Source organism: Filicampus tigris, chromosome 17 (assembly GCF_054856515.1).
Source record: "Filicampus tigris isolate MCC_2025a chromosome 17, RoL_Ftig_1.0, whole genome shotgun sequence".
In the NCBI taxonomy this organism is placed as follows: Eukaryota; Metazoa; Chordata; class Actinopteri; order Syngnathiformes; family Syngnathidae; genus Filicampus; species Filicampus tigris.
The window spans coordinates 750,001-765,000 of NC_141233.1; the positions used below are offsets into that span (position 1 = coordinate 750,001).

The 15,000-nt window shown below is 43.4% G+C and overlaps 1 protein-coding gene across 2 annotated transcripts in view; it reads right to left on the reverse strand.

Annotated features, from left to right (window-relative positions):
• The window catches only part of rexo2 (RNA exonuclease 2), a 52,842-nt gene that overhangs the window by 30,702 nt on the left and 7,140 nt on the right, over positions 1–15,000 (reverse strand). For both annotated transcript variants that reach the window (XM_086057177.1, XM_086057178.1), the window contains 2 exons: positions 674–785; positions 496–604 (listed from right to left, as the gene is read on the reverse strand). In XM_086057177.1, coding sequence (XP_085913303.1) covers positions 496–604; positions 674–785 — 221 coding nt within the window. The remainder of the gene's footprint in view (positions 1–495; positions 605–673; positions 786–15,000) is intronic.

Sequence of the window (15,000 nt, forward strand, 5' to 3'; positions counted from 1 at the left end):
TGGGCATTTGACTAAAAATTGAGCATCCGTTATTTGTCATTCGAATCCGACTAAACTTTCACCAGCACACCCCAGCTGGACGACATTTGAACAGAAATGGTGACTCGCTGCGCTTTGGAAGCCTGTCCCTCACTTAAATCTGTCCCCCAAGCAACATCAACTCAATATTTTCTTCCCTGTGCTCGCTGCGGCCATCAAAGCCTCATTGAAGAATAGACTAATGACGGACCGCAGACGAATGGCGGACTAAATAACGGGGTTTCCGTCTATGCTTAATCCGTCTATTTTAAAATAAATTCAGATCATTCGTCAACCGTCAGCAAAACGGGCATCCGTCAGTGACGGACGGATAGACGGACCGGTTTGTCACATAAATGGAATGCCCAGCTCTGCTAATTACCGTAACAATTTCTGATTTCCATAACAAAATACAGACAATCCATATAGATGATCAATAACAATTCTAGGAAATGTTCATTAACAAGAACATCTGACCTGCAAAGCTCCTTAATGCTACTGACATCAATTATTCTGTAGTGGAGGTGATTCATGAACTGTGGCATATATTTGTCCAGGAACCTTTTGTCTGCATGCACAGAATTTCCTGCACAAAAACGAATAATTGAGCAGTGTTGTCAGAGGACAATTGGTGATAAAACAAAAGGCAACTCACCGGCTAGTGGACATTGTCCAGGTGGAGTGTGTTGTCTGACAAAAGATAGAAATTCATGTTCGGCTTCTTCCAGGGTGATTTTACTCTCCCGTACTGCCTTGGTCAATCCTGACTGAAAAATTATTCATCACTTATCACTTAATCACTCACTCGCTTTTTATGGGTGAAAAAAAACCCAACTTTCAACAGTTTGAACATTAAATATATTTATATTTTCTTTGTAGTCTATTCATCTCAACAAAATTTTATTTAAAGGGCACTTTTACTGCAGCTGTGACAAAGCATGTTTCAGAACACAAGAGAATAAGAGATAAAACATTAACAATATTCCACAGTATATACTGTCCAGTAGATTGAAAATGATTTGAAATGAAACCAAGATGGTGCCAACGCGAGTTGCCACCTGGGTGATGCGCTCTCAAATATTGTCTTCGTCATTTTCATTCGTTTTTCACTTGCTTGCACAACAGAAGTCTAGCTTAGCATTGGGGAGTCTACTTTCCGACTTTTTTGGCCAACACACAAACCCACAAAGTTTTTCAGAGATAATAGCTGGCAGAGCAGCTGCACTATATGGAGTATGGATGGCACCAGCCAGAATATGTATCCCTTGTAATTTTGCTTGGGAAAAGGGATCCTGCACAGAAATTCTGGCAGGTTAATCACTGCATGCTAGAATATGTATCCTCTCTACGTTTGCCTGGAAAAGGGGAAGCCTGCTGAAATTCACTACAATTATCAATTATGATTTACAATACAATTTTATTTATATAGCGCATTTCATAACAGCAAGAGCTGTAACAAAGCACTTTACAAACAATACAATAAATAGAACAAAAACTATAAAAGGCTGTGATACATGTATTAACAAATATAGATATAAATAATATAAAAAATATGAATATAAATATAAAGAAATAAAGCCAATAAATTGACATAAAACACTATACAATTGCCACCGGAAAAGAGACGAAAATTTCAGGTCTGATCAAAAGCCAGAGAAAAGAAATGTGTCTTCAACCGGGTTTTAAAAATGGACAGAGAGGGGGATCGCCTAACAACCAATGGGAGGTTATTCCAGAGGGAAGGACCAGCAACAGAAAAGACTCGATCCCCTCTGAGGCTCCGCTTGGTCCTCAGCACCTCGAGCAGCGCCTGGTCCGCAGACCTGCGGGAAGGTGTGTAGGAGTGGAGGAGCTCGGAGAGGTATGCTGGGGCGAGGCCATTTAATGATTTGGTGACAATAATGATAAATTGGACCCTAAAATGCACTGGGAGCCAGTGAAGGGAGGCCAGAATTGGTGTTATGTGCTCGATCTTCCGAGCTCCGTTATTAGGTGGGCAGCAGGACCAACTGGAGACGTTTGAGGGAGGACTGGCTGACTCAAAAATAAAGTGCATTACAGTAATCTAGCAGAGATGTAACAAAGGCATGGATGACTGTTTCTAAGATGGGAAAGGAGGGGCTTTACCTTAGCCAGCTTTCTAAGATGAAAGAAGCTGGACTTTACCACAGCGCTGATTTGCTGGTCCATTTTAGTGGAATCAATTGCTTGCAGTATGTTAAATTGTGCATAATACATTGAATAAAATACTGACACAGTGCACTTTTTTTGTTTGAGAAATCATCTTTATAAAAAATGCAAATCAAATACAAATGTGCGTATTTTTAATTTCTTTGGATGAATCAGCCATAGTTACTATTAGTAATGGCGCGCCATGTTAGAAAGCACACATTTACAAAAGTACAATAATATGTTACATTCAGGCAGTAACAAAGTGAAGGAATAATTATTAAATAGTTATCCCACATTTGCTTGTTATTAATCACCAAATAGCTGCCACATGTTTTGAGCTGGGCACTTGATCATTTTTTGCCGGTCCGGCCACGACCCTCCACCCTTGACCTGGTTACCTTTCCGGCCGCGACCCTCCGGCCATATTCATAAACATTGTCGGCCCCCACCCCATTCCGCGCCCCAACCCCAAAAAAAAAAAAAAAAAAAAAAAGCGTCCGTGCGGGAGGGACGCTAACGGCAGAGGCTTTTTAAGGATCATTAAATGGCAATCAATACCACAATCCCTATAATAACAGTTGTCGTTCGCGCAGACGCGGGAGTAGAAAGAAGCCTAAAAAGAAGCCTTTCACCGAGTAGGCTGAGATGATTTTTGGCCGCATGAGGGCCGATTAGTGGGCCGGACTAAAATCAACTTCCGGCCATGCTTAGTCCAGCCATTTTTTTAAATTTGTCACCCCCCCCCCACCCCTCCGCACCAAAAATGGGCATCCGGCCGGGCCGGAGGGTCAGACAGGTCTGGCCCAGGGACAGACTGCCCAGCCCAGTGTGCTTCTGTCGCAAAGAGAAGATGTGGGAAGGGAAAGTGAAGATGGATAGCAGGGGAGTGCCACGAGGGCGTTTCCCGCTTTTATATCATTACTCAACAGCTGAATTAACGAAATGCTGATATGATATTTGTACACAAGTACACAGTAATAAACACACACATAGAAGTACAAGTTCACGTGTTTCCAACAGCTTGCATGAACCCCACCCTTAGGTTGGAAACACCCGTGTTACCAGGGACTCTGAAACGCAATAAAAGGAAAGGGGAGCGAAGCTTTTTTTAGAACTTAGAGAAAAGTATTGCTTCGCGGACTGTTGCGCAGCAATAAAGTGTGTTCTCTTTGCTTTCCTTGCAAGCTGGTAAAAAAAGAAATTGAGCGTCTTCCCTCTTTTTGGTGTCTTATTTTGAAATGTCTAATTGATAAACCTGACATTTTCCCAGAAGTCGAGTTGACCTCCAGGCGGAGTCCGTGGCCACGGCACAAAGACCTTTTCCAGGACTGGACATCAGCTCTGCTTCTGGGAGCTAAGGGTTGACGGGAAGCCGACAGGGAAGACAGCTCTGGTGAGTAGGTCAAATCACAGGTTGTGTGAATTGTGAATGACTGGTTTGCGGCTGTTGTACAGACAGAGGAAGTCTTAAAAACTGGTTTTGGCAGGATAAGTAAACTGTCAGACAGGTGACAGCAAGTGAACTGCCAGAAATAAAACCTCGACAATACTAGTCACTATCGGGTACAAAGAGACAGAGGAGAGTCTATAAAACTGAATAAGGATGCCGGAGTCCTACACTAGTGTTTAAATTCCATTTAAAATCTATTATAAAGAGTGTATGTGAAAAGTGTGAGTGGAGGTTCATTACCTCATTGAACAGGATTTTGAGTGACAACTGTTTTGGGTAAGCAGAGGCAAGAATTCTCCGCCACTTTGTGGTAGAAGCTTGAGAATTACCCCAGACAGAAAGTAATTGTCACCCTGTTCAGGTGAAAGCCAGCAGAGTCACCCTAGGTGAATCGCTGACTCCAGTAAAAATGGGGAAATCAAACAGTAAAATGACCGATAAAAAGGATCCGACACAGGGGTTAACTTGTAAGGACTGGAGGTTTGTAGAAAACCAATGTCCCTCTAAAATAAAATATTTGAATTTGTGGATAACAAAATGGTCGACTGGTTAGCACGTCCGCCTCACAGTTCAGAGGTCGAGGGTTCGATCCCGGCTCCGGCCTCCCTGTGTGGAGTTTGCATGTTCAACCCGTGCCTGCGTGGGTTTTCTCCGGGAACTCCGGTTTCCTCCCACATTCCAAAAACATGCATGGTAAGTTGATTGGACACTCTAAATTGCCCCTAGGTATGATTGTGAGTGCGGATGTTTGTCTCTGTGTGCCCTGCGATTGGCTGGCAACCAATTCGGGGTGTCCCCTGCCTACTGCCCAAAGACAGCTGGGATAGGCTCCAGCATGCCCCACCACCCTTGTGAGGATAAGCGGTAAAGATAATGGATGGATGGATGGATAACAAAATATGATTTCGCTGGCCAGCTAAATACACAAAAAATAGTACACCAGCAGGATAGAATAAGGAGCGGGCGGAAAAATAATAAAAAGAAAATGGATAAAGATGGTTTTGGTGATACTGAGTTTTGGATGATAATGGCAATAAGAAGACAGATATCAAAAGCTAATGTTAAAATGGAGGGCACTGTGCTCTTTCATAGAAAAGAAGACGATGAAACGGGTCCGGTGGGGGTGGGAATGAAGCAGGAAGAGGGAGTGGTGGGAGCAGACGTTACGCCTGATAAGGCTTCTGCAGCTCCAACTTTTGGCGCTTATCCACCTCTGCCCAACTCGCTCCTTCCGCCAACACCACCCTCACCACACGGGCAGCCAGAGGGGAGAGTAACTCGATCAAGGGGAGACGACATAAATTGGTTGAAAACATTGGAGAATGTGTTCTCACCTCCCAATGCTACATTTCAGGCTCCGGGGGAAAACTGTGTGAACACATTTCCAATGATTGAAGTTGCAAATCCTAATATTGCTGAAAGGTCGTCTATACTATTTTGGTGCATAGAACATGGACCCAAGATGATGTAATGCCTTCTATGACTTTTTTCACATCTCATAGAACAAATGTTGTTGGATTTTTACAGCAAATGGAGGACCTTAGGAGGTCCTATCATTTGAATGGGGTAGAGGTCCAGCAAGTGTGGATGACAGCCTTGAAGAGAGACTGGCATAGTGTTAGAGGGGATTGGGATCCAAAGGAGAGCCACGCTGTTCTGTGACATGATAGCCGAGAACTAGCACAGAGTTTATGGCTTGATGGATCGTACAAAAGAAAAATTTAAGCAGAGAGCAAATTATACAGCCTTTGGAAGGGCTGCACAAAAGGAAAATGACTCATTTGAAAATTATGGAGTTCGAATGACTGCATGTTTCAGAGTGAATAGTGGCATTCCTGAGGACCATGATCCTCGGGGTATTTATCAGGATCAACTTAAAAATGCCCTACACGCTCATTTATCTAGTGCAATAAGGCAATGGATAGATAAACATTGGCCACTGGAAGTCTTGAACAGTACATAAATCAAGCTCAGCATGCTGAGGGAGTACTGCAAGGGAAAAAGAAGAAGGCAAATGCCTTTATTTTGGAAGATAGTGAATTGCATTTTCAGGGGCGTGGCAGTTTTTTTTTTTTTTTAATAGAAATAATCGAGGAAGAGGCAGAGGCAACATGATTAGCAAAGGGCGCAGTGTCAACCCTGGTAAACCAGGTGAAGTAATTTGTTGGCGCTGTGGTCAAACTGGGCACATTTTGCGTGATTGTCCGTAAAAAAAAAATATGAAGCAGTTTCCAGGTTTGGCATGATTAGGACAGCAGTTTACATCATTTAAGAAAAATGTGGTACTAGAACGGTCTGAAGAGTTGAATTTACAGGAAATATTGGCTATAGATACAATACGACGAGTTAATAGTTAATGGCAAGCCCATGACATTTTTGTGTGACACAGGAGCCTGTAGAACTGCATGCAGAGAGGATATTCCTGGGTGCATCTTGTCTGGGGCTAACATGTTTATCAGAACGGCCCAAGGCCGAATCTCTGAGGCTCCAGTCACTGAGCCCGTGTGGATAAGAGATCCACTGGGCCAGAGTTGCAAATTGCCAGTGTTGGTGGCACCAGATTGTCCTGTAAATTTGTTGGGAAGAGATGGCTTGTTACAATTAGGCCTCGCTTTGATCCCTTCTGCAGAAGGGAATATTGTTATCAAACGAAAAGAAGATTTGCAGATAAATTGTTTAAATGCTGTTGTAAGTCACACACCAGCATTTTAGAATTACACAGCGGATTTGTCTAATAAGCCTCCATCTGCTGTGTGTGATGCCTTGCTGGAAAAGGGCAAGGACATGATTGCAAATGTGCAAAGTAAAATGGAGGCAGCTGCACTACATGTAACCATGTGGTATAAGCGGAGCGAGGGCCCTGACAGGGGATATGAGTCTAAATTAGCTCATGCCACTCCAGCAAAGATGACAATCGACTACCTGTATTCAGACGGCATTGCGACAGTTGCAGCAGGGGTGAAACTGCCTGACAATCTCCAGCAGCTACACAAGGAGTAGTTTGTGCCTCATGTGTCCCTGTACAAAAGTTCTGACAAGCAGTGGAGACATTTGGGGGTGTTTGTTATGCAAGCTCGGAATGTCAACGACTGACGCAGTGCGGGAGGAGGATTGGAGTACAGCGATGAAATGGGGTTGTATAGAAAACCACTTTTTTGGACAACACAGGTGCAGGAGGGGATTCACCTCCACTGACGAAGAGTACCCTCTGCCTTGTTAACTTTGACAGAGGATGAGGAAAAATTGTTGGAAGCTGTACCGGTAACACATCTGATGTAGGTCTTATAAAGGGAGCATTGCCTGTTCAAATTAGGCCAAAAACTGAATACAGGCCCTGTGTGCGTCAAAATCCATTAAAACCAGATGCACTCAAGGGAATAAAACCGGTGCTAAATGATTTACTAAAAGCAGGAGTGATTATAGAATGTGAAAATTCTCAATGCAACACTCCGATTTTTCCCGTGAAAAAAGCTGGGGTAGCTTTGGATGGGGGATCCACTGGTTGGGGGGTGGTTCAGGACTTGCAAGCTGTTAATGCAGCAGTCCTGCAACGGGCGCCATGTGTACCTGATCCACATACTATTAAATAATTTGAGACCAGATGCTGCTGTTTTTACTGTGGTGGACATTAGTAACGCATTCTTCTCTGTCCCGGTGGCAGAGGACAGTCAATTCTGGTTTGCATTCACTTTTGGAGGTAAAAGGTATACTTTTACTCGTTTGCCGCGAGGATATTGTGAAAATCCAACCATTTACTCCCAAGTAATAACAGCTAGCATTGCTAAATTTGACCCTCCGGGGGGAAGTCAAATTATAGTCTATGTGGATGATGTACTTGTGGAATCAACAGATTTGGACACTTGCAAAAACGATACAGTTGAGAGGACCTCCGGGGCAGCGCCATGTGAGAACACGTTTTGGCTGAGCTCTTAGCTGGAACCGTGATTTGTGTCAATATCTACCAGTCTGACCGCATGAGTTTTACGGGGCTGTTTGTGAACACCCGGTTCTGACTTTACGAACATTTGGAGTTCTTCCTTCGCTGTTAAGCTTCGATTGATGATGAATACTCACCAAGCCAAGGCTAGCACAGATGCTAACGCCGCGCCACCTGACGGGCAGGGTGCTATCCTCCGAGCAATTGCTAGCTTGAGGATGGAGCTGCTCAATAAGGCGGAGGCTCAGTCTGCTGAGTTTCGGACTCAGGTGGACAACCTCAGGGCGGAAATTAAACAGGCTTTTGAGGACGCTACTGCAAAGATCGAAGCCTTGGAAACACGTTTTGTGGTGCTGGAGGCTACTGCGTATAACTGGATTAAAGGAGGGAAGAGAGGACGGGAAGCGACTCACCGAGTTTATGTCTCAGTGCCTGCGGGACGCATATGACCTTCCCAAAATGCCCATCTTGGATATTGCCCACCGCACTCTACGCAAGAAAAGTGAGTACGACCACCGAGAGCTTTCGTCGACAGATTCCACTATTTCCAGGAAAGGGAGGCTATCTTGAAGAAAGCAAGAGAGGGGATAACGGCGACCACCAGAGATGGCGATTGTATTCGCGTGCAACAGGACTTCACGCTGGCGGTGGCCAAACAACGGGTCGAATTCAACGAGGTTCGGGGCTTGCTCAGATCATGTGAGGGTGTCCGTTTCGGCTTGTGGTATCCTGCAGAACTGAGAATAACAACGCCGGGTGGTAAACGTGCGAGTTTTAAGGATCCCACGGAAGCCAAGGACTTTATACGGAAGACATTTCAATCAAAGTAGTGGTGGCGGTTGACTCCCTGAGTGTTCTTGTTATTCTGCCGGGAACTGTCCATGTTTTGCTTGAACAAGGGTCTATTGTATTTAGCAATTTTTCTGTTTCCATTGAGGTCCATCGGGCTTAGTCAACCATTAGATATACCATATCTGATAGTGAAAGTGTCATGCTGAGGGGATTTTTAAAACATTTTTTATTAAATTTATTTATAATTCTTTTTTGTAGTACTATATAGCAAAAAGGTGTCTCAATAATTTACCTACAGTATTTTTCCTTTTACCTTTCGTTTTATTTATTCGTATCTATTTATTATTATTTAATTTAATTATTATTATCGCTACTATTATTATTTCTTTCCTCTTTCGTTTCTTTATTATAATGTGGGGTTTCGTCAGCTTAACTACTGGTGTTCTTTTTATTTATTTATCTGTTTATTTACTTTTAATGTGTGTATGTATGTTGTTGTTTTTGCTATTATTTATTACTGTCATTATTATTTACTTTTCATCCCTGATTTATTGATGGCGTTTCAAATTCTCTTGGGGGGTTTTCATGCACAATATATAAGATGGGGGATGTTGGTTTGGGGTTAGACTGGTTATTATTGTCTTTGTTCTGGATATGATACGGTTCTAACAAGTTTTGGCCCCACAGGGTAAGCTTTGAGTATGTTTTTGTCAAACGGGGAATGTCGAAATGGTATTTCTGCAGTCTCTCATTGGGGGAGACAAAGGGGGTTTGTTGTTGTGATTTGTGTTCTGTGTTGTTTTCTTTTGTGTTTTCTGTAATTTTTTTGGGTGTTATAAAGTCAATGTAGAACTTTAATGCTTGCTGAAGTACTCCATACATATGCTCCCTCCTGCCAGGAGGTAATATTATGTTGCTTTTTGCCACAGTATGGCTGTAACGGACACTGGTAGATTCGGAGCTACTACAAAATTGGTGACCTGGAATGTAAAGGGGGTTAACCATCCAGTGAAACGCAGCAAAGTGTTTGCGCATCTATCAAAGTTGAAAGCTGGTATAGCCCTTTAGACTGAGATACATTTGCTTGATAAGAATCACGCTATGCTGAGGAGGGGTGGTTTTTCAGATCTTTCACTCTAAATTCAATGCTAAGTTCCGCGGTACGGCCAATGCTATCCATAAAGATGTACATTTTGTGCATTCGAAAGTGATATCTGACAGTGATGGCCGATATATTATCGTACAAGGACACTTGTTTAATCTGTCGGTGATATTAGCATGTGTGTACGCTCCGAACTGGGACAATCCAAAATTCTTTAGTGAGCTGTTCTCTCGATTGCCAGATATAAACAGCCATAGTCTGATTTTGGGAGGTGATCTGAATACCGTCCAATGCCCCCAGCGCGACAGATCGAGTACAACCCCAGGAATAAAGACTAAGTCGGCAGAGACCATTGACGCTTTTCTTCAGGGGTATGGAATAATTGACGCATGGAGATACCTGCATCTAGCGTCGAGATTTTTTTTTTTTTTTTTTTTTTTTACAGCGGCACATCAGTCTTACAGCAGGATTGACTATTTCCTTCTCGACAAGTGGCTCCTCTCACTACTAAGGTCTAGCTGTTATGAGAGCATTGTACTTTCAGATCATGGCCCGGATACGATGACATTGAGCTTTCCCAATAACGGAATCCCACAACGACTATGGCGGCTTGATTCACGTCTACTGGCAGATGAGGGGTAAAAAGTATAAACACTCAGTTTAGGAGGTTTTATGAGGAACTTTACACCTCTGAGAAATGCGATGATGCGCTGAGGGCATACTTTTTTCAAAAGCTTTGAGTTGCCAACCCTAAGCAAGGCCTGAAGCCAGGGCCCGACGGCTTTCCGGCTGAGTTCTTTAAGATCATTTTCCTCTCAGATAGTTCCTATTTTGCAAAGTGTATACGTCGAAGCATTGAAACGGGGGTCATTGCCTTCCACAATTACCCAGGCCATAAACTCATTCATTCATTCATTATCCCTACCGCTTCTCCTCACAAGGGTCGCGGGCGCACTGGAGCCTAACCCAGCTGTCTTCGGGCAGTAGGCAGGGGAGACCCTGAATTGGTTGCCAGCCAATCGCAGGGCACACAGAGTAAACAAACAACCGCACTCACAATCACACCTAGGGGCAATTTAGAGTGTCCAATCAACTTACCATGCATGTTTTGGAATGTGGGAGGAAACTGGAGTACCCGGAGGAAACCCACGCAGGCACGGAGAGAACATGCAAACTCCACACAGAGGGCCGGAGCCGGGATCGAACCCACGACCTGTGAACTGTGAGGCGGACTAGCTAACCGGTCGACCACCATGCCGCCCGCCATAATCTCAGTTCTTCTTAAAAAAGGGAAAGAAAGTGTGAATTGTATCGGCCAATAAATTTACTCTGCTGCAATTATAAGATTAGCCTTAGCCTGCAGGCTGCAGTCTGTTGTACATACAGTGGTGCAACCAGACCAAACTGGCTTCATTTCGGGGCGTCAGCTCTCTGGTAATGTTCGTAGGCTGCTTAATATTATATACTCTCATACTATCCCTTGATGCTCAAAAGGCGTTTGACCGCGTCGAGTATGACTTTCTTTTTCTAACTTTGGATAAATTTGGTTTTGGTCCCGTGTTTCGAGCTTGGATTAAGGTCCTATATGCTTCACTACAGGCTCCGGTTCGCACCAACAAGATGATTTCCGGTTTCTTCCACATAGAGAGGTGTACTAGACAGGGATGCGGTTTGAGCCCCTTACTATTCGATCTTGCCATTGAACCACTGGCCGTTGCGTTGAGGGCCAACACGGGCCTTACAGGGATAGTTAGGTGGGAACAAACACATATTTTATCACTTAACGCAGACGACCAAATTTTATACCTGTCTGACTCCTCTTTGTCCATTCCAAAAGCACTCAGGATTATCTCAAATTTTGGCAAATTCTCAGGTTACAAAATTAAACTCCCCAAGAGCTCACTATTAATGACTTGGCTCGTCAGATGTCGTTTGATAATCATCCCTGGAAAGTCTCACCCGACTCTTTCACATATTTGGGAATAACTGTGACGTGCACGTATGCTGATTTATTCAAACTAAACTTTAAAACAGCTTTGGATAAGGCTAAACAGGATCTTGTGCGTTGGTCAACACTGCCACTCTCGTTGGCTGGCAGAGTCAATTCAGTCAAGATGATGATTATGCCCAGGGTCCTGTTCCTGTTTCAAACGGTGCCTGTATTTGTCCCCAAATCCTTCTTTAGGGAGCTGGATAAATCAATTTCTACCTTAATCTGGAATAAAACCACACCACGGATCAGGAAGGCTTTTTTAGAAAGACAGAGGGAGGATGGAGGGCTAGCGCTCCCAAATTTCATGCAAAATTATTGGGCGACAAGTCCATAAATTGTCTTGGATGACGGCGTCGTATGACGGTGGCGGCACGGTATGGGTCGAGATGGAGCAACGCTCCACCTATCCTGAGTTGTTGGTTGGCATCATTGGTGTGTGCTCCACTACCACTTAGTAAAAAGCGCTTCACGAATAATCTTGTGGTGAGTGGCTCACTCCGTATTTGGGCACGGTTCGGGACACACTTTAACTGTAGATAGGCCTCACCCTCTCTTCCGATTGTGTCAAATGCACTCTTTCCCCCCTCGCTCATGGACGCTGCGTTCAAATTGTGGGCCAGGAAGGGGCTGAAGCGAGTAAAAGATCTATTCAGAGAAGGGGTGTTAATGTCATTTGAACAGCTGGTGAGCGATTACGGCATTCCTCGCTGATACTTCTTCAGATATTTACAGGTGCATGCCTTTGTCAAGAAATATTTTAGTTTTTCATTGCTTCGGCCAGATGGATGGTTAATGAGTGGATGGAGGGGGATCCAAGTCAGAGGGGCATGGTGAGCAAATTATAAAGCGATATCCAAAAGCTTGCATCCCCATCGGTGGCTCGTATCAAGGAATCCTGGTGTAACGACATTGGAATTGAAATCCCCGATAATCTTTGGCATCTGGCAATCAAGCGAATACACTCGTCATCTTTCTGTATTAGACATGGGTTACTTCAATTTAAGGTTTTCCATCGATTACATTTATCTAGAAGCAGACTTGCTGAGATCTACCCAGATGTCGACCCAACTTGCGCCAGGTGTCATCAGGCCCCAGCCACTCTCGGCCATATGTTCTGGTCATGCCCATGTCTTTCGCACTTTTGGCTTTCGGTTTTTGAGACCTTTTCCTTTATGTGCGGCAAAGACGTTAGCCCTGATCCTTTGGTTGCAATATTCGGCGTGGTCTCCGACAGAGTAACTGTGTCTGTCGCTCAATCTGATGCCGTGGCTTTCTCCTCTCTGTTGGCCCGACGCCTTATCTTGTTCAAGTGGAAGTTGTCTGTTAGTCCATCGCATCGATGCTGGCTTAGGGATGTGATGGCCCATTTGCAACTCGAAAAACTAAAATATTCTACCAGGGGCTCGTCCAGAGGTTCTATGAGACATAGCAACCATTCTTGGATTATTTTAGCCAAAAAGGTCCGGCAGTCGACAAGTAGGCATATGTTTTTTCCTACATTTCTTATTCCAGTCAAGCACTGATTTGTTTGCAAATGATGTGACTATTTGTTTTGTTTTGGGTTTTTTTTCTCTTTGCTTTGTTGGTATGTCGTTGTCATAATGATTTGTGATTTTTTTTTTCTCTTTTTTATGTTTTTTTTTGTTTTGCTTTGTCGATATGTCGTCACTGTGCTGTTATGCTGATTTGTGGTTTGTGCATATATGGTGAAAGTTCAATAAAAATAATTTGATATATATATAAAAAGCATACAGCTGCGTTGCTGCAACATTTGGCCAATGAGGGTATAAAGTAAGTAAGAATAAATTGCAATTGTGTAAACATCAAGTAAAGTACTTGGGTCAAGATTTGAGTATGGGGGGCAGAACTATTTTGGAAGATAGAAAAGTGTGCTGAATTCACCAAAACCTCAAACAAAAAAGCAAATGATGTAATTTCTGGGTTTTACAAATTACCGCAGGAGTTGGATTCCAAATTATGCTGAAATTATTGCTCCTCTATCAAAGATGATATATGAAAGAGATTTGAAAATGTCGTCATTATTGGACTGGACAACAGAGGCAGAAAATGCTTTTTGTGAGATTAAACAAATGCCTGTCTCAAGTACAACGCTAGTTTTTGTTAGAGTTGTTGCTTGCAATAGGGTCACCAGGGCGCAAGCCCAATTATCAATTCACAAAAACAACTCACTGCGTGTTTGTTTTATCATTCAAGAAGGCATCCAATATGTAAATAATAACTATAATTAAGACTCACACAAATCGATTGAATTTTCTCGTCAGTTTTCTTTACCATTTCTGAAGATCAGGAATCATACAATAAGCAGATCTGGGCAGCTTTTCCATCCTCGCGAATGCTCTCACCCGAGACGGGCGAGGGCAGAAAAGGGGCGCGGTCTAACCTGCAGCCCTCACATTAATACTGTCTTCAAAATCTAAACATAATGTGGGTTGGTCTCCTCCCTGGCTGGCCCTGCCTATGGGGCTGATATTCACCAGCTGGTCCCGTGCTCAGAACAGGGCACGCTGACTTTGAACTGATTATGCGATGTGTAATTCCCAATTTGGTTTTTGGTTAACCTGTTGGCTAATATAAAGCCATTCTTATATAATTCAGATACTTCAGACCCTCTTTCGGCCTCAAATACTGAGGCCGACATAATTTAGAATTTAGTAATTTGTCTAAAAGAGCACCTCCCTCTTTTAACCCCACAAAAGTGGGGTCGCCGTAAATTTAGACCCATGTAGTGTGCCAGAAAAATCAAGATGCACCTGTGAATATAGACCCTGTGACTATGTGTGAGCACTAATGAAATCAACTAATAAGTTTGCCACGGAAGGCCAAGCAAGAGAAAGGCCAGAGCAAGATAACGGCCCGGCTCAAGTCACCTATCTCAACATATACGCCAAAGAGGCCTAGTCTAGCAACCCCATCTGAGTGACCTTATGGATCACTCAGCTAAAACTTATGCTTTTCTGAAAAATGTTCATCCCTGTTTTTAACTGGCCTTAAGGTCAGTTCGTCCCACCCTCCTGTTTGGGTATCTTGACCTATATGTAGGTGTGTGTGATCACCTACTACTACTCGACAATGTTCCAGGGTTCAGGGACAGGCATGACGATATGCCCCTCCCACTGGGCGGCCTGGACAGGTGCCCTTCCCCAAGACTGCCCACCGCTCGATTGGTACTTCTGACGACGCTAATGCAAGGAACACACCAGCACCCACAAAATACAAACAAGCCTAGCACTACTCCTATGGACATATTTAAGATAAGGTGATTATTTATGGTAATAATGAAGATTAACAAGTAGTCCTTTTCTATTATTAAACCTCACCATTGTAATGAGCAGACTAATAAACTTAGTTCCGAACCATCCAAATAATCTACAAAGTTAGAAATAATTTATTACCAGGAAATAAACAGGAAATGTTTACTGAAAGGGGGGGGGGGGGGGCTATAAGTTAAGGGGACAACTTAAATTTCAAGGTTCGCTATACACGCACAACAAAAGAGTTTTCTCTTTAGTATTCAT